This window comes from Lontra canadensis, unplaced genomic scaffold (genome assembly GCF_010015895.1).
Source record: "Lontra canadensis isolate GAN:19392208 unplaced genomic scaffold, GSC_riverotter_1.0 scaffold26, whole genome shotgun sequence".
NCBI lineage: Eukaryota > Metazoa > Chordata > Mammalia > Carnivora > Mustelidae > Lontra > Lontra canadensis.
In genome coordinates, this window is record NW_022631020.1 from 3,477,151 (window position 1) to 3,496,545 (window position 19,395).

At 43.2% G+C, this 19,395-nt stretch overlaps 1 protein-coding gene across 2 annotated transcripts in view; it reads right to left on the reverse strand.

Annotated features, from left to right (window-relative positions):
- CLDN10 (claudin 10) overlaps positions 1-3,695 on the reverse strand; it is a 125,039-nt gene extending 121,344 nt beyond the window's left edge. Inside the window, exon 1 of one of the 2 annotated variants that reach the window (XM_032864148.1) lies at positions 3,275-3,695. In XM_032864148.1, coding sequence (XP_032720039.1) covers positions 3,275-3,488 — 214 coding nt within the window. In that variant the 5' untranslated portion in view covers positions 3,489-3,695. The remainder of the gene's footprint in view (positions 1-3,274) is intronic. The other variant, XM_032864149.1, reaches the window with a different exon arrangement.
- Positions 3,696-19,395: the final 15,700 nt, after the last annotated feature.

Here is a 19,395-nt window from a genome sequence, read left to right on the forward strand (position 1 = left end):
ATTTGCTCAGATTAACATTGCAGGCTTAAGTAGTTCCTTATTTTACAACATGATATACCCATTTTCATTCCTCACTGGCTCTGAGTTCTGTTCCCGATTTGGAATTATTGTGACATCAGAGAGCCTACTGGCACGCTTTCCCAACACCCCCTTGTTCTGTTTTCCAACAAGAGTCAAGGAAAATCAGCAGCAACGATTCCATGTGAATAAGGAAATCCCGATGTGAGCCCCTGTTTCCTCTGGAAACATGAATCAGTGTTCCTGGCATTGAAAATAGATGTCTGTAGCAACTTGTTTATTTTATAAAGATTTCGATTCAGGATGAAGAACAGGGAGAGATTATGTTAAATTAATTTTACATGTTCTCATCACAGCATTGTTAGTGAACCATATTTTCAAATTACCTCTTGTGTGCATGGTACACAGCAGATAGAGAACACATTGTCTTTAATATAGAAAAGCAGAATCAAGGTGGATAAAACTTTAAGGGGGGAACTATGTAGTATCTGGAATATCTTACTCCCTGTTTTCTAAGATACACTTGGGGAAGCAGCTATTGGAGTCATACGGAAATCTACCACTGTTCTTTAGCCATTTTGGAGCTAACTTTGAATGTCAATTTTTCCAATAGCTGGGTTTCATTAAGGAATATAGAATAAAGGGCAATAAGACAAACTTTTTTTTTTTTTTTTTTAAAGATGAACCCAGGGGCTGATCCTGGGTGGCTCAGTAGGTTAAGTGTCTTCCTTTGGCTCAGGTCATGATCCCAGGGTCTTGGGATCGAGCCCGGCATCAGGCTCCCTGTTTGGCAGAGGAGTCAACTTCTCCCTCTCCCTCTGTCCCTGTTCGTGTTCCCTCTCTTGCTCATTCTCCCACATAAATAAATTCCTTTAAAAAAATTAAAGGGGCGCCTGGGTGGCTCAGTGGGTTAAGCCTCTGCTTTTGGCTCAGGTCATGATCTCAGGGTCCTGGGATCAAGCCCCACATCGGTCTCTCTGCTCAGCAGGGAGCCTGCTTCCTCCTCTCTCTCTGCCTGCCTCTCTGCCTGCTTGTGATCTCTGTCAAATAAATAAATAAAATCTTAAAAAAAAACTTAAAAAAATTAGAATATTAAAAAAAAAAAAAAGATGAACCCGGTAGTGGTGCCTAGCTGGCTCAGTCAGTAAAGCATGTGACTCTTGACCTCAAGGTTGTGGGTTCGAGCCCCACATTGGATATGGAGATTACTTAAAAAATTTTTTTTTTTCCTTAAAAAAAAAAAAGAACCCAGTAAAGAACAAAGAACTACACTTACCCACGTGACATATCTTCTACGTGCTGTCCAAGATGGGAGTGGGCCACAGGGGCCATGGAGAAGGAAGAACCACAGAGATGTGCAGAATAGCACCAGTGGTCCCCACAACCCTCCTCTCCTTCTACAATTTCCCCTTGTACCTAGCGAAACCTTCCAGAGGAGAAGGAGCAGTTCTGAAATAGCCCAAAGTAAGTTTACAAGTTGGGACTCGTAAATATAAATATTTATAATATAAATATGTATATATAAATATAAATATTTACAATATAAATATGTATATATAAATATAAATATTTACAATATAAATATAAATATTTATAAGAAATATAACCCTGATTCTTTGAACGGGTGTTCAGGAAAGTTTGTTATTTGAGCGCCTAAGTGGGCTCTCTGAGCCTGAACATGTCCATTGCTTATCTTTTTTTTTTTTTTTTAAGATTTTATTTATTTATTTGACAGACAGAGATTACAAGCAGGCAGAGAGGCAGGCAGAGAGAGGAAGGGAAGCAGGCTCCCCGCTGAGCAGAGAGCCCAATGCAGGGCTCGATCCCTGGACCCTGGGATCATGACCTGCGTCGAAGGCAAAGGCTTTAACCCACTGAGCCACCCAGGCTCCCCGTCCATTGCTTATCTTTAGAATTCTCCTGACTTTAACTAAATATTCTCTCTTCATCCTTTGGCACGAATTGTGCTCTAATGACGTGAATACTTTACACAAAATCCCATAAAACATTATGCTTTAGTAACTTCCTAGTTAACATTTTCTTTCATTTTCTTTACTGGGGCCAAGGTACAGTTCTGCCATTTGGCTGCAAAAAGACTCTATTTCATAAAATATCAACAGGCGATTTTTAACCTAATAAACCCACAGCTTACGGCAGATTTGCAAACACATCGAATAGACAGAAAGCAGAGGCATATAGTGATTCTTATAACGACATAAAAGCAAACAGTTGTTTCCCTGGAGGTATCCTGAGGTATGAAAATGCCTTTAAAGAAAAAAAACTCCCTCTCTAAGAATCATATACTTGTAATAGAGTTTCTAATGGGCAAAATGATGAATGCTTGCTTACACATTTTTTTAAATAAATAAAACCAAGTAACAAAAAGGCAAAGTTCATGAGCTACTTTTTAAATTCTTCTTGCTCTGCTATGTTATCATTAAATATGATAAAAAAAAATAGAAACCCTTCTGTGAACAGAATTCTTTCCTCAGCACTGTCCTTCAGGTCATAAGCTTCTATCGCCCTAAATATGTACATGAATATTCACATACGCTTCTGCTCATGTGTGTAAGTACCTCATGCTCAGTTGGCTGAGGAAATATAGGAATACGGGATAACAGGATTTACTGATAATACATGTGTGTACATGTGTATATGTGTGTGTATTAGATGTACACACACCTGTCTATAAAATCCTCCATGAAACTGAAAAGAGCTTTTAAAACAGTCATTTCTGCGGGGTGCCTGGGGGGCTCAGTTGGTTAAGCAGCTGACTCTTGATTTCATCTCATGTCATGATCTCAGGGTGGTGAGATCGAGCCCCATGTCAGGCTCCAGGCTCTGTGCTCAGGGGCTCAACAGGGAGTCGGCTTGAAATTCTCTCTCTCTCTCCTTCTGTCCCCCCTCCCCGCACACTCACACACACACTCTCTCTCTCTAAAATAAATAAATAAATCTTTAAGAATAGATACATAAAACAGCCACTTGTAGCCTGTCCCTTGGAGTCTATCACTCAAAGCAGTCGGTATCTGCAGTAGAGCCATGACCTGATCCCCTTTCCCGGGCCACACACAATACACCATTACGTCCCTTCAGGCCACGGTCAGACCCGTCACCCCTCCCAGGCCATGCCCGGCCCTTGACTGAGATGCTCAGTGTTCACTGAGTTAACAGCCGACCGGATGCAACCGCTTCGGCACAGCGAGGGGAAAAGTGACAGTTTACTTGCACCCCCAAACAAAGCCATTATATTTACCTTCTACTTTGAAGATAGTAAAGTGCGGTCGGCAATGGAAAGAACCCAACGCGTTACCTGCGCAGTTCATCCACAGACCCTGGTAAACCCAAGTGGCGGTTATCACCGAGGATGCTCGCGTGGTCACTTTCCACTCATTGGAGGCGGTGGCCGCGACGAGAGCTCCAAACCCTCCGACGCCGAACACCAGCGCTGAGATCTGCGCCCTGGACATGTCGCTCTGCCTTCTGCAGTGACAGCGTCCACACAGAACGCTTTGGTGGCCTAGGCATGCAGCGGGCGCCTGGCGCTCGGACAGGTGTCACGGCCAGTTAACGCGCATAGGGGACCGCATTTCAGGCTCGGGTGGCCCGCGGGAGGACGGAATTCAGGATGAAGTCGGCATTACCGACGGCATTCTAAAGATAGCCTAAGATGACCTCTCTAATTTCCTACACGGAGATTTACTAAAAATTCGTAGATGGATTTTTAAACGTTTTGACTTCGCAGATTTTTTTCCCCTGGCACCATAGTTAATGCTTAATTTTCTGTTAGCCTGAAGCTTAACGAACCATGCAACAACCAGATATTACAAAGTACAAATTATACAGTAACAGTGAAGGCTTATTTGACCAATTGCTTTAGTCTCTCATGCTTCTGAATCTTCATACAAATGCAATCGTATCGCACGGATTCTATAACCTTGTTTTTGCACACATTATGTCCGTGAGAATGTAGTTGTCGCTCATTAAATAGTACAGCTGAAAAATAGCACTTCGTTAAACGGATACACTACAATTTATCCATTTTCCTGGAGATGAACTTGTGTGTTGCTTCTCCCCCACCCCCATCCGCCTCCCCTCAACAGTGGCTGGAAAAGGTGTAAAGGTTCTCAATGAATTTCTCTTTATGCACCTGCACAAGAATTTCTCCAGGGTAATCTTAAAGACAGAACTGCTAGGGAGTCGGAAATAAGAGCGAACTAGTCCTCCAACTTTACAGACAATACTAAATTGCTCTACTGAGAAATTCTAGCAGGTTACCATCCCACTACTGGTGGGCGAATCCCCATTGCCTCACTTCATAACATGTGGTATTGGGATGTTCTTAGAATTGCTGGGCTTTTGGGGGCGGGGTTTGTCACTCTGATGAGTGTAAAGGTATCACATTAGGATGACTTTTGTATTTGTGGATTAATAATGAAGCTAAGTATATTGTCATGTATTTCTTGGTTCTTGTGTTTTCGTCTACAAAGACGTTTGTAGTTTTTACTCATGTAATCCTTTGAGTTGCATGACTTTTTATAATTTTTAAAAAAATTTTATTTTTTTACTTGACAGAAGGAGAGAGCGCACAAGCCACAGGAACAGCAGGCAGAGGGAGAGGGAGAAGCAGATCCCCTGCTGAGCAGGGAGCTGGATGTAGATCGATCCCAGGACTCCGGGATCATGACCTGAGTGGAAGGCAGACGCTTAACCAGCTAAGTCACCCAGGCGCCCCTCTAATTTATTTTTAGTTCTATATATATCCTTGATAGTAAACTTAAAAAAAAAAAAAGAAGATTTTCTTTATTAGAGCAAGAGCACGAGTGGGGGAGTGGAAGTTGGGCAGAGGGAGAGGGAGACTCCATGCTCAGTGGGAGGAATCCCAGAATCCTGACATCATGACCTGAGCCGAAGTCAGACACTTAACCTTAACCAACTGAGCCACCCAGGTGCTCCTGGATAGTAATCTTTCATTGATTACTCATGTTGCAAATATCTTCCCCCAGTTTGTGTTTTGTCTTTATTTGGCTACTTGATAAAGACTCTGAATTTTAATGTAGTCGAATTTATCAAGCTCTCACTAAATGATTTTTACGTCTGAGATCTTGATTCAGAAATCCCCCTCAGAGATAACAAATTCATTACCCTCTAGTCCTATTTCAAAGTTTTAGCTTTTACATTTAAGTTCTTAAATCATCCAGAATTGATTTTTCTGTTTTATGATTTAAGGACCTATTTCATTTTTTAATATGGGAACCCAGTTTCTCTGTCCCTACTAAACAGTCTCATTTTTCTCTACAGATTTGTAGCCATATCAGATATCAGTAATTGCATGACCTGTTTATGGATTCTCTAATCTGTTCCATCTATCTCGTCTGTTCCTGCACCCATACGATAATCCCTTAATTACTCTAATTCTATAAAAATTTCTTGAGATCTTATTGATGTTTCTTACTTTGCTCTTCTTTTTCAAGAGTGAGCCTTTGTTTTGTTTTGTTTTGTTTTTTACCTCTTCGCTGTTCCTTTCATATTTTAGAATAAGTTTATCAAGTTATACATGTATGGGGCGCCTGGGTGGCTCAGTGAGTTAAAGCCTCTGCCTTTGGCTTGGGTCATGATCTCATGGTCCTGGGATCGAGCCCTGCATCCGGCTCCCTGCTCGGCAGGGAGCCTGCTTCCCTCTCCCCCTCTCTCTGCCTCTCTGACTACTTGTGATCTCTCTCTCTCTGTCAAATAAATAAATAAAATCTTTAAAAAAAAAAGTTATACATGTATATGCTTACTGGGACGTTTGTTGGAAGAAAGAAAATAACTTTATAAAGTTGAGTCTTCCTCACAATGAGTATCATATGTCTCTTCATTTAACCCATTTTTAGTGTCTTTCAGTAAAATTTTGTACTTTAAGTCTTATTACAGTTTTTGCTTGATTTATTATTATTATTTTTTTAATTCTTATTTTTAAATAATCTTTACACCCACCATGGGGCTCAAACCTACAACCCTAAGATCAAGGGCCACGTGCTCCAACAACTGAAGCCAGCCAGGTGCCCCATGCTAGATTTATTCTTGAACTTAGGACTCAATCTAACACCTATTTTACCTAACATATGATTTTTCTGATTTTCTTCTTATGTACACAGTTGACCCTTGAACAGCATGGTCACTAGGGGTGTCAACCTCCACACAGTCAAAAATCCACATAAAACTTTTGACTTCCCCAAAATGTAAATAATAGTCTACTGTTGACCAGAAGCCTTACTAATAACATAAACAGCTAACACATATTTCTTATGCTATATGTATCATATACTGTATTCTTACAATGAAGTAAGCTAGAGAAAAGAAAGCATTATTAATAAAATCATAAGGAACAGAAAATACATTTATAATACTGCTACTTTATTTATTTAAAAAATCCACAGGTAAGTGGACCTGCTCAGTTCAAACCCTTGTTGGTCAAAGATCAACTGTATCTACTGTTTTTCTTCTTTCTTGTGTTGTTGTTGTTGTTTTAGTTTTTTCCACATTTCATTTTTTCCACTCTATTAAATTGGAAGTTACACATTATTTGTACTGTTTAAGAGTTACTCTAGAAATTTTAGTGCATACATAATAAATAAAATCAATCATTGTCTTCACTCTCCCACTGAATAATATAAGGACCTTAAGACGTTTTAACATTTATAACTCCTCTTCTGGCTTACGTTATTTATTTCTATGTTGTTTGATTTTTAGTTCCATAAATCAGAGTTTTCTCTTCTCAGATGTTAGCCCCACACTTAGTACTGTATGTGTCATTTTTCTTTTTTTGCTTGCTATTCCATTTTGCTTCTCAAAACTTCCTTGTGAGTTTACTATTTTTCTCCTTCCTAAAATCTATCCTGGGGAGGCTTTCTTAGTGAGGGGCTGTTGGTAGTTACCTTAGTTTTGTTTGTCAGATAATATATGTCTTCTGTGCTGGAGTTGGTAGATAATTTTTCTGGGTATACGGTTATAAGTTGACATTTTTTTGGACTCAGAACTTTGAAGATAGAATGCCATTTTCATCTGGCTTCCATTTTTGCTGTAGAGAAATCCTGAATTGGATTTGTCATTTCTTTGTAGATTAATTCCTATTTTCCCTTTGGCTGATTCTAAGATTCTTTTTGGTTTTGGCAGTTTCGGTTTGACTTTCTAAGTATGAATTTTTTGGTAATCTCCTGTGGCATTTACTGAACTTCTTAAATCTAATGACTCTTATTTTTCATCAATTCTGGAAAACTCTTGGTTCCTTCCTTCTGCAGATGTTACTTCTGCCACTACTATTTCTTTATCTCCTTCTGTAACTTTGGTAAGATTTTTTTGTTTGTTTTTCCTATTTCTTAACTTCTCTTTAATATTTTTGATGACTTTATCTCTCCATGCTGCATGTAATTTGCTGTTAATCCATTCAGAGGTTCTAATTTCTAATACTATCCTTTAAAAAAAGTCTGGAGTTTCTATGTTATCCTTTTTGTATCTTCCTGTTTCCTTTTTCTAATCTCTTGTTCTTTAGTCATAATTCAAATTGCCAGATACTTAAGTTATATTCTATATCTCATTATTCTCATATCTATAGTTTTTGGAGGTTGGTCTCTCTCTCTTTTTTTTTTTTTTTTCTACTGACCCTCTCACTCATGGTGGTTTGTTAAAAACATGTGCTTTGTGATTTATGATTGTAAGCTTATGTTCCTGGCAACTTTTCATGGACATGTTTTGAGGCCTGAGTTGGCTATTTGTTCCCCCTGATAGAATTTATATTTGCTTCTTCCTGTTGTTTAGGTGAGCTATCAACCCAGGACTACTTTTTTTTTTTTTTAAGATTTTATTTATTTATTTGAGAGGAGAGAGAGAGAGAGAGAATGAGCAGGGGTGTGAGGGGCAGAAGGAGAAAGAGAAGCAGGCTCTCTACTGAACAGGGAGTCTGACTTGGGGGCTCCATCCCAGGACTCCAGGATCATGACCTGAGCTGAAGGCAGACAACCAATGGAGCCACTAAGGCACCCCAACCCAGGACTACTTTATTTGTTACTATTTTTAAAAGATTTTATTTATTTATTTGACAGAGAGAGAGGGAGAGTGAGGGCACAAACAGGGGGAGAAGCAGGGAGAGGGAGAGGAAGAAGCAGGTTGGATCCCAGGACCCCGAGATCATGACCTGAGCCAAAGGCAGATGCTTAATCAACTGAGCCACCCAGGTGCCCCAGGACTACTTTAAATTATCATCTTTTACTAGCCATTCAGTAGGTGTGAATTCTAGTCCCACACCCAAGTGAATGTTGGCTGACTTCTCAGGTAACTTCTGTTTGTCCCTATTCTCAGATCCATGGTTGAGACAGGACATTCCCTTACCATGACCCAGGAGGGCAGTGATGGAGATGATTGATGGGGATGGTGAAGCAATGCTTTTTAATTTTTTCCCCTATAGTTATTACTTTGGGGGTGGAAACAAGTTTATGCAGAGTTCTCTGATCCTGACTACAGTATTGCATAGTGCTAGGATCCCCAGGGATGGCCAACTGGGAATTAAAATCTCAGTAACCAAGGAACTTCAGGGTAGCTGACTGGCCTTTCTGTATTTGTGTTTTCTCCCCATTTTTTTGGCCTCTAAGGATTCCCTTTGCTTTCTTACTAGCTGAAACGTTGGGCTAGTCCTACACCTTCACGGGTGTAGGTAACATCCTCTTTACCCTGTAGGAAGCTGCTCTCTTGCTGATTTTTTTTTTTAATCCCCATTCCTCTTGTCTATGACACGGGAGTTTCTATGTGTCCCTACATCCCCGCCCATGCTTACCATTATGCAATGTCCACGTTTTTGCCAGATGAGGGGTGTAAAGTGACGTTCCTGTTTCCATTTGCATTCATTGGAAACCAGAGTTTGAGCATCTCTCGCACGCTTTTAACTTTTTGTTTCCTTTTTGTTTTTCCTCTTCTGACTTGGCCCATTTTTCCTTTAGGATTCCTTTTGATTTTGCCGGCGTTCCTTGTATACTCTGGAGAGACACCCCTTACCAGTTTTAGACATTTCCTCTCTCTTCTCCTAACCTGACATCCACACCTTTTTTCATGATTGTTGTGATTTTCATCCCATATTAAGTTCTCCTGTCTGCCCGTGGGCCCATTTCTCTACTCTAATTTACTGCTCCGTGTGTGTATCCTTCTGTGGGCACTACCCTGTTTTTATCACTTCTGCTTCTAGATGTATCCTAATATCTGGTAGGAAAGTCCCCTCTCTGTGTTTTTTTTTTTTTTAATAGCAAATAATTTTTATTGTTTTATCAGAAAGACTTTGTATATACATATAATTTTTTTTTTTTTTTTAAAGATTTATTTATTTATTTGACAGACAGATTACAACCAGACAGAGAGGCAGGCAGAGAGAGAGAGAGAGGGAAGCAGGCTCCCCGCCGAGCAGAGAGCCCGATGCGGGACTCGATCCCAGGAACCTGAGATCACGACCTGAGCCGAAGGCAGCGGCTTAACCCACTGAGCCACCCAGGCGCCCCAATACATATAATTTTTAAAAGACAATAAAGACATGATGGTTTTTGACAAATTTTACTAAAGCCAGATGTATTTTGGGGGTCGGGGGTGAGTTTTTTGGAAAAAAATTTTTTAAAAGCTAATCTTCAATAAAGCATCTTAGAGCACATCAGTTCTATTAAAGAATGGTAAATTGTATATTATAAAAAGTCTTTGATATGAAACATACGGGCTCATACCTTAAAAATTTTCAATCTTCAGGTGGAACCTACTGCTTCTCTTTGGTTTCTGAAGATATAAAATTGCTTTAAATTATAGCAGATCAAACATCACGTACGTCTGTGTGAGGCCGAGGCAGAAGGGCAGCCTGAGTGAAAGTAGGCTTAAGAGTCAGGACAACTAGGGTCACCTGGGTGGCTCAGCTTGTGAAGCGTCTGACTTCAGCTCTGGTCATGATGTCAGGGCTCCCACTCAGCAGAGAGTCTGCTTCTTCCTCTGCCCCTCCCCCACTCTTGTATGCACACTCTCTCTCAAATAAATGAGTAAAATCTTAAAAAAAAAAAAAAGTCATGGGGCACTTGGGTGGCTCAGTCGGTTAAGCGTCTGCCTTTGGCTCAGGTCATGATCCCAGGGTCCTGGGATCGAGCCTGCATCAGGCTCCCTGCTCAGTGGGAAGCCTTCTCCCTCTCCCCCTGCTTGTGTTCCCTCTCCCACTGTCTCTCTCTCTCTGTCAAATAAATAAATAAAATCTTAAAAAAAAAAAAAGTCATGGGGTGCCTGGGTGGCTCAGTGGGTTGAACCTCTGCCTTTGGCTGGGGTCGTGATCCCAGAGTCCTGGGATCAAACCCTGGGTCGGGCTCTCTGCTGAGTGGGGAGCCTGTTTCCCCCCCTCTCTCTGCCTGCCTCTCTGCCTACTTGTGATCTCTGTCAAATAAATAAATAAATAAATAATCTTTTAAAAAAATTAAAAAAAAAAGTCATGAAAACTAAACATGATGTGAATCCTTGACTAGATCAAGAATTGGATTTTTTTTTTTTTAAAGGTGCACATGACCTTATAGGGGTAATCCAGAAAATCTGAAGCTAGGCTATATTGACACCATTAGTATGGCAATGGTAGGTTCCCCGGGTGTGACAGTGTCCGTGTGGTCACATAGAAAAATGTCCTTGTTCTTAGGTGGATGGAAGTATTTAAGAATGAAATGTGCATCTGCAGCTTAATTTCCCATGGTTCAAAAAATAAGTATATAAAGCTAAGGAAGCAAGATGTTGTTGATGGAATGGCTAAAATTAACCAGTCAGGGAATGACAGGTGTTGGCAAGGATGTGGAGAAAGGGGACCCTTCTTACACTGTTGGTGGGAATGCAAGGTGGGGCAGCCACTCTGGAAAACAGTACGGAGGTTCCTCAAAAAGTTGAAAATAGAACTGCTCTACATCCCAATAACTGCATTACTGAGTGTTTACCCCAAGGACACGAATGTAATGATCCCAAGGGGCACCTGCACCCCAATATTTATAGCAACAATGTCCACAATAGCCACACTGTGGAAAGAGCCCAGATGTCCATCAATAGATGAATGGATAAAGAAGATGTGGTATATATAATGGACTATTACACATCAAAAGAATGAAATCGTGCCATTCCAACGACGCGGATGGAACTATAGCATATTTTGCTAAGTGAAATAAGTCAATCAGAGAAAGATAATTATCACATGGTCTCACTGACATGTGGAATTTAAGAAACAAAACAGGATCATACGGGAAGAGAGGAAAACAAGATGAAATCAAAGGGGGACAACCATAAAAGACTCTTACTCATAGGAAAAAAACTGAGGGCTACTGCAGAGGAGGGGGTTGGGGGGATGGGATAACTGGGTGATGAGCATTAAGGAGGGCACGTGATGTCAAGAGCACTGGGTGTTATCTAAGGAATAAGGAGTTGCTAACTTCTACCTCTGAACCAATAATACATTATACGTTAATTAAATTAATTGAATTTTTTTTTAATGGGGGAAAAGAAGATGTTGATATTTGATGAGTAGGGATGAGGTGTCTGGGTGTTCTTTCTGTTATACTTTCAACTTCTCTGGCCTGAAAATTTTCATAGTAAAATATTGGGGGAGAAGAAATAGGAAATCATAGAAACATTAGCAATGCCTACTGAGAATTGTGTGTCAAGACATCCACGTCCTCGGAACAAAGCAGTCAGTCAGACTCTCCCCAGCCACAACGTCTGCATAGGAAAGAAACCTAAGTCCCGTACCCCAGAGCCTGCCTCAGTGGCCCAAACACCCCCACCGTCCCTTTTTAAGATTGATTGGGGGGGGCACCTGGGTGGCTCAGAGGGTTAAAGCCTCTGCCTTCGGCTCAGGTCATGATCTCAGGTCCTGGGATCGAGCCCTGCATCGGGCTCTCTGCTTGGTGGGAGGCCTGCTTCCTCCTCTCTCTCTCTCTCTCTGCCTGCCTCTCCACCTACTTGAGATCTCTGTCTGTCAAATAAATAAATAAAATCTTTAAAAAAAAAGATTGATTTTGGGGGATGTCTGGGTGGCTCAGATGGTTAAATGTGTCCTTTTGGTTCAGGTCATGATCCCAGGATCCTGGCATCCAGCCCCGTGTAGAGCCCCTCACTTGGAGCCCCCTTCCCACCTTATCAAGTCCCTCAGTCTCCCTCTCCCTCTGCCTCTCTCCCACCCTACCTGCTCTCTCTCTCTCCCAAATAAATAAAAATAAGTATAATCTAAAAAGAGAAAAAAATCTTATAGGAAAGGGACCTAAATCTCCACGATTCCCAGTATTTTGTTGTGCTTTCTTTTCTCATTTTTAAAAATATTCACTGTCACACCTAATTTCTTCAAGAAAGCTCTCAGAACCATATAACATTTGATTCAGGTGGACCTTTATTTCCCTACATACATTTCAGAGTAAGTTTATCAATTCTTCACGACATCATAGTGCGATAGAATTTCAGTGTTCTTAGGCATCGGTAAGATAAAGGGGACTATGCAGACGGAAAGAAGGCAGATCTCTAGACAGAGACTTTCATTTTTAGGTCTTAAATTACCTGGAAAAATTTTTTCTCTACTTGGACTTTGGTAAAAATCAATCTCTTAAGCTCTTTGCTCAAGATACCACTGCCAGCAGATATTCTTAAGAAAGTCAGGTTGAGAAAGAGTGAGATGTTGACCCTGCCCAGATAAGGGGAGATAAGGAGGTGTTTTGCATGTTCCGGACGAATCCCTTAGCGAAACCCGTGGTCAATAATAACTGTATTTCTTGTTCTGTGTCACTGAAAATTATCTAAAATCAGGAGGTTGATGTCCCGTATCTATCTCTCTGATATCATAGTAATGTAATCACAAGCCACGATTATGGTTTTATTGCAGGAAATCGTAAAATGTATTGTCCGGCCAACTGTGTTTTCACTTTGCCACCCTCATTTAAAGTGGCTTTCCAGCGGATATGACGGACCCATTCTAGGTGGGAAATTGGATGGACGTCGGCTAAAGCAATCAGCACTGGGGTCAATTAACAAAGCAACGTCATCTGGAATTGTAGTGGCTTATTTAAAAAAGTGTTATTGAATTATTTGTCACTTTATTCGGTAAGTCTGAGGCATCCACAGAAAGAACCAGATTTATAGCCCTGAACGGGGTTCTCCAAACAGCCCGTGGCTTTATCCTGCGCTTCCCACCTTCAAGTTGGCATGTTGCCACCATGAGTAGTGACTCAAACTGCTCGATCTGGCATTTACCCAGGACGCAAAGATTCAGGCCTTTATACCTGTAAATAAACAAAGAAAATTAGGAGTTTTTCTGTGTATGCTCGTTGGCCATAAAGTCAGGGAAGCTCCTTCCAGGTCCAGACAAGCATGAGTGGGGCTGGTTCTCTTGACGTTGGTTGTTGCCCGAATCTGCCCTGGGAGACACAGCCTGGAGACCCTTCGGGTACATTCCCCCTGCACGTCCCCAGGAGGGTGGGTGCGGAGCAGAGGGGTGCCAACTCGGCCGGCTTCTGTCCCCAAACCACGCATTGCCGCACACACCCGGCAACGTCAGAGGAAGCAGAGCTTGAGGCAGAGCAACCGGTGTCCTCTCCAGCCCCTAAATGAAATGCAGCGCGCTGAAGATCGGCCACGGCGGGAACCATTACAGAGAACATGACAAACCCCAGTCCTCACGCAGAGACCGTGCGCTTTCCCTTCTCTTTATGTGGAACGGGACACGCACAGCAGGAGAGGGCCTCGCACGGGACCTCGGGATCCGATCCCGTGTAGCTCACACAGGCTACGAAGGGGAGGTCCGGCTGTCCCCATTCGGGCTCTGCTCGGACGCACACCAGTGGCCCGAACGTTTGTATTCAGCCCTTCCTTGTGGTTCCACATCTCTCTCCAAACTGGCATTCTTGGTGGGTATCAGTTACCTGGCGCAGGTGTCTGACTCTGTTTGTCTATATGGGTCTGGGATTAACTTAAAAAAAATATATATGTTATTATTTACTTATTTATTTATTTTAGAGAGTGAGCGAGCAAGTGAGTGAGTGTGCAAGCAGGGAGAGGGGCAGGGGGAGAGGGAGAAGCCGAGAATTCCAAGCAGACTCCATGGGGAGTGTGGAGCCTGCCCCGGGGTTCCTTCTCATGAACCAAAGATCATGACTTGAGCCGAAACTGAGAGTTGGATACTCAACGTACTGAACCACCCACGTGCCCCCAACTTTTTTTTTTTTAATGATTTATTGATTTGACAGGCAGAGATCACAAGTAGGCAGAGAGGCAGGCAGAGAGAGAGGGGGAAGCAGGCTTCCTGCTGAGCAGAGAGCCGGATGCGGGGCTTGATTCCAGGACCCTGAGATCAAGACCTGAGCCAAAAGCAGAGGCTTAACCCACTGAGCTACCCAGGTGCCCCCCAACTTTTTTTAAAATCACCTTCCAGACCCCTTTCCTTCTTCTTTGGTTAACATATTTCTGGACCTTACTTACTCCGGGCTGACCCCTCCAACGCATCCCAGTAGGACTGAACCCTGATGAGATTATTCCAGAACTACACGCAGCGTCTACACCTCCCAGCACCAACGAAGAAGCAAAGTGAGTTATGGCGTGAATTCTGTCAGCCTGCTACCTCACAGCAAGCCTCCCTAACTTCCCCTAAGAAACTTCCTGGCTGCTCTAAGAAGATTAAAGTTCCTTCAAAGCAAATGTTAAGCTAGTTCAATATTTTGTACCCCTGGACAGTTCCTTCCAAAAAATGAATCGTCATCTCCAAGCTACTTGTCAAAACCTCATCCTCTCTCCACACAGCTTTCTAAATTAATATGGATTTGAGTAAATTCTAGACAGGATTTGGGATGATAATTTCATAACCGTATCATCATTTGGTGTTGGAACTGTCTTTTCTTGATTAGTTTGTAGTGAATCAACTCTCAGCCTAGAAGCTAAAAACATAATTTTATATTAAATGGAGATGGATTGGCATTTGATGCAGGTCCCACTGTCAAGCCGTGGGTAGCAACGCACTATAAGTGAGAGGCTCGGTATTCCCAAACCGAAACTCTGCCCACTAAACCATAAGTGTCCCACCTCCAGCTGTGGCAACCACCATTCTACTTTCTGGCTCGAATTTGACTGCTCCGGTCACCCTTCATAGGAGAAAATACACCGGGGCGCCTGGGTAGCTCCAATGGCTAAGTGTCTGCCTTGGGCTCGAGTCATGATCCTGGGGTCCTGGGATCGAGCCCCCATGTCGGGCTTCTAGCTCAGTGGCGGGGGGGAGTCTGCTTCTCCTCTCTTCCTGCCTCTCCCCCTGCTTGTTTCTCTCTCTCTCTCTCTCTCTCTCAAATGAATAGATAAAAGCTTCTAAAAAGAGAGAGAGGAAATATACCGTATTTGTCCTTGTGGGACTGGCGTACTTCACCAAGCATAACATCCTCAAGGTTCATCCACGTTATATGTCCGAGTTTCCTTCCTTTTCGAGGCTGAGTACTATTCCATGGTCTGGATGTGGCCCATTTTGTTTATCTGTTTGTCTGTCAGTGTCCACTTGGCTTGCTTCCATGTTTCAGCCCCGATGGGTGATGCTGCCAGGAACACCCCCACTTACCATCCTTCTGGGTGTATGTAGCCCAAAGAGGAGTTGCTGGACCCTATGGTAATTCCACGCTTCATTGTAGAAGGCTATTTTTAGCTTATTATGAAAGCAGAACAGACTATCGGAAAACAAACAGAGGTGTGCTGTTTGTTGAGTTTCCCCGAGCTGGGCACTGGGTCACAGGAAGAGGACGAGCATCCCGCGGGCACCACCTGTCCCGCTCTCCCGGCCTCTCCCCAACATCACACTCATCGCCCCTCGGCCAGCTTTCAGCAACACAGATTCATTTCGTAATCAAAATTATTTAAACTGTTTAAAACGGGGAAGGAAAAGCCGATCTTCTCAGGGCCGTGGAGATGATTCAGTGAGGCTCTCAGAGTGATGCCTGCATTGTCCCAGGTGCTGCGAACCAGGCAGATACAATCCCTCCCCGGTGTCATTTCTAAGTGTGCGTGCAAAGCAAGCGTGGCGCTTGGCTCATATGACAGCCAGCAATGGTTTGCTCTCCTCCCCCGCGGCCCCCTAGTCAGTCATACCCTATACACAGCCTCTCTCTGTCTTCAAACGGGGTTCCATCTGGCAGGTAGCTCGAGATGTCACCAGGGTCCTGTGAGCCCAGAGCTGTCTGGGCAAACCTCTCATCTAATAAACGTCCAAGTCGTATGTGAGTCTCACGATGGGCTTTTTTCCTTACCCTTTCCTTTCTCCTTCATGGCTTTTCCCATCATCAACACCCTCCTACACTCTCTTTTCTTCTTCTCCCCCCCAGCCCCAAGCTGCTCTCCGGAGGGGGGGGAACCTGTTATCATCTGTGGGTTCGTGTGGATTTAAGTCTGGGGGCGCCCCTCCCAGGGATAAAGGTTTTTAAGCTCAGTGACTGATGATTTAAAGCTGCCCCACGTCCCGCCACCACTCTGGATAAAAAAGTGCATCTGCCAATAAATGCACCTTCAAGACAGTCCCTTGGCCTCTTTTCCCGACAAATTGTTATCCTGTTGTCCCTCCTATGTAGAAATTCTGGTGCTCCGACAGGTTAACCCTTACCTGTACTAGTTGTGTAGGTAATTACCTGGAATGTGGTGGTAGCCTCCAAGAGTGTCTCTGAGGTGAGCTGCCCTAGGGGCCAGGAGACAGACTCATGGTCTGAAAAGTCAACAGGCGCGGGACAGCGTGTAAGGGGATATATGGACGGCACTACCTGAGCAAAGTTCCTTTGCGCTCCTGCGTCTGCCTTCCTCTCTCTCTCTCTCTCCATCTCTGTCTCCACCCACCCACGCTTGGTCTGTGTCAGCCTCCTGGAAGCATAGATGTGAGGACCAGGGTTGCCGCTAGAGCAAGCGGCCCAACAGAGAGCAGGTGCAAGGGACCCATATGCCACCTGCTGGATCAGAAACACAGGGGCGTGCGCACCCGGCCACAGCGGAAGCCGCCAGTTCGCCTGTTGAACAGCACTGCACTTTGTCTCCGCCACATATGGGGCCACAGTGGGACAATCCTGGGCGTCCCTGGTGTGTGGGCAACATGAACACATCACAGCTGGCAGGTTAGAGCGAGCATGGTAACTTGATTTTTCTTTCTATCTACGATGAATATTGTTTGTTCTATTATATATTCTTTTTTAAAAGATTTTATGTATTTATTTGACAGACAGAGATCACAAGCAGGCAGAGAGGCAGGCAGAGAGAGAGGAAGGGAAGCAGGCTCCCTGCTGAGCAGAGCCCTATGGGTGCTCGATCCCAGGAGGATCATGACCTGAGCCGAAGACAGAGGCTTTAATCCACTGAGCCACCCAGGCACCCCTATTATATATTCTTTTTATTCTATTTATCTTCAGCCTAGCTTTCAGATTGCCAGCTTACCAGCTATATTCAATATATCCTGTTCATTTTGTTAATATTTCACAAGTGACTTTCTTATGTACTAGCCATACCTAGCACATGGGAGGTTTGTGCATCTTGCTTATTTGTCTTGTCTTCTATAGCAGAAGGGACTATGACCAAATAATATAGCAAACACACATCATGACACTTGACAGACAGCTTTGGTCTCTATCCAAGGCATTCCCAGCATTCACAATCACATACCAAAGGTTTGGAGAGAACAAAGCACCTTCCTACTGTCCTGAAATCATTGCCCCAGGCAGGGGCCATGACTCTATCCAATGTGTGAGGAAGGATAAGCGCATTTGTAGCTGGGTTTCCATAGTCCTGTCTTAGGTTTGACGCTTATTGAAATTGGGAATATACATATGCAGGGAGATCTATTCTCACAATGCTACATTCTTCTAAGAATTGCTACTCTCAGACGCCTGGGTGGCTCAGTTGGTTAGACGACTGCCTTTGGCTCAGGTCATGATCCTGGAGTCCTGGGATCGAATCCCGCATCGGGCTCCCAGCTCCACTGGGAGTCTGCTTCTCCCTCTGACCTTCTCCTCACTCATGCTCTCTCTCACTGTCTCTCTCACAAATAAATAAATAAAATCTTTAAAAAAAAAAAAAAAAGAATTGCTACTATCCCAATACCTCAGGCATGATTGTACTTCTGTGTCCCTGATTAATGCCAGGAAAAGAGGCATCAGTCTTACGTGAATGATAAAATGCTCCTGGCCATGTTTTGGCTCCTCCGATCTCCCCTTTTCTATTTCCACTGACATGTGAATTTATTCGTGCTGTATGAGTCCATTAAAACGGGAACATGAATTTTTTGCGAAAATTCACATTGATGTTACTCTCTTTAAATAAAAGGAAAAAAATCGGCTAGAGAGCTCTCTTGTTTCGCCAAAATAAAGCCCTAAGCCTCCCAAAGAGATGTACCGTTCATCCGTACAGTTGCCCTGTTCGGCCACGAGGTGGCAGCACGCACCAGTGAGACACCACGGCTGTCGCTCAGTCCCGCTCTTCTGCAAGCTTGGGTTGGCAGCAGAAAGGTAGGATGGAGGGGTGGGGACCCTGAGAAGGGACACCGACAGAATGATCACGCAGAGGAAGTGAATGAAGGCTGAGAACAGGGAGACAGTGTAAAGAGTCGAGGTTAATAATGCGGACTTTGGGATCACATAGCTTACTCTCCAGCCAGGGTTCTGCCACTTCAGGCACTTTAGTTTTCTTATTGAGAAAATAAGAGGACCTGCAGGTGGGGCATCTGGCTGGTTCAGCGGGTAGAGCACGCCACGCTTGATCTTGGGGTTGTTGAGTTTAAGCCACACATTGGGGGTGGAGATTGCTAAAAAAAAAAAAAAAAAAAAAAAAAAAAAGAAGGGAACACCAAGGAGACTTTGCATACACAAAAGAGTTTTTTTAAAAGGTCGTTTAATTTTTTAAAAATTTGAATATGCTTGACACACGATGTTACATTAGTTTCACGTGTATACAACATGGTTATTCATCTTCTCTATGTGAAATCAGAGAGGGAGACAAAGCATAAGAGACTCTTAATTCTAGGAAAAAAATAGGGTTGCTGGAGGGTAGGGGCATGGGAGATGGGGTAACTGGGTGATAGGCATTAAGGAAGGCACATGATGTAATGAGCACTGGTTGTTCTATGCAACTGATGAATCACTAAACTCTACCCCTGAAACTAATAATACTCTATATGCTAATTAATTAAATACCATTTTTTAAAAAGCCACTTCTCTGTATCTTATGCAGTGCTCACCAAAGTGTAGCTACCATCTGTCACCATACAGCACTGACAATGTCATTGATGATGTTCCCTATGCTGTACCTTTTGTTCACATAACTTAGCCATTCCACAACTGGAAGCCTGTATCTCCCACTCCCCTTTGCCCA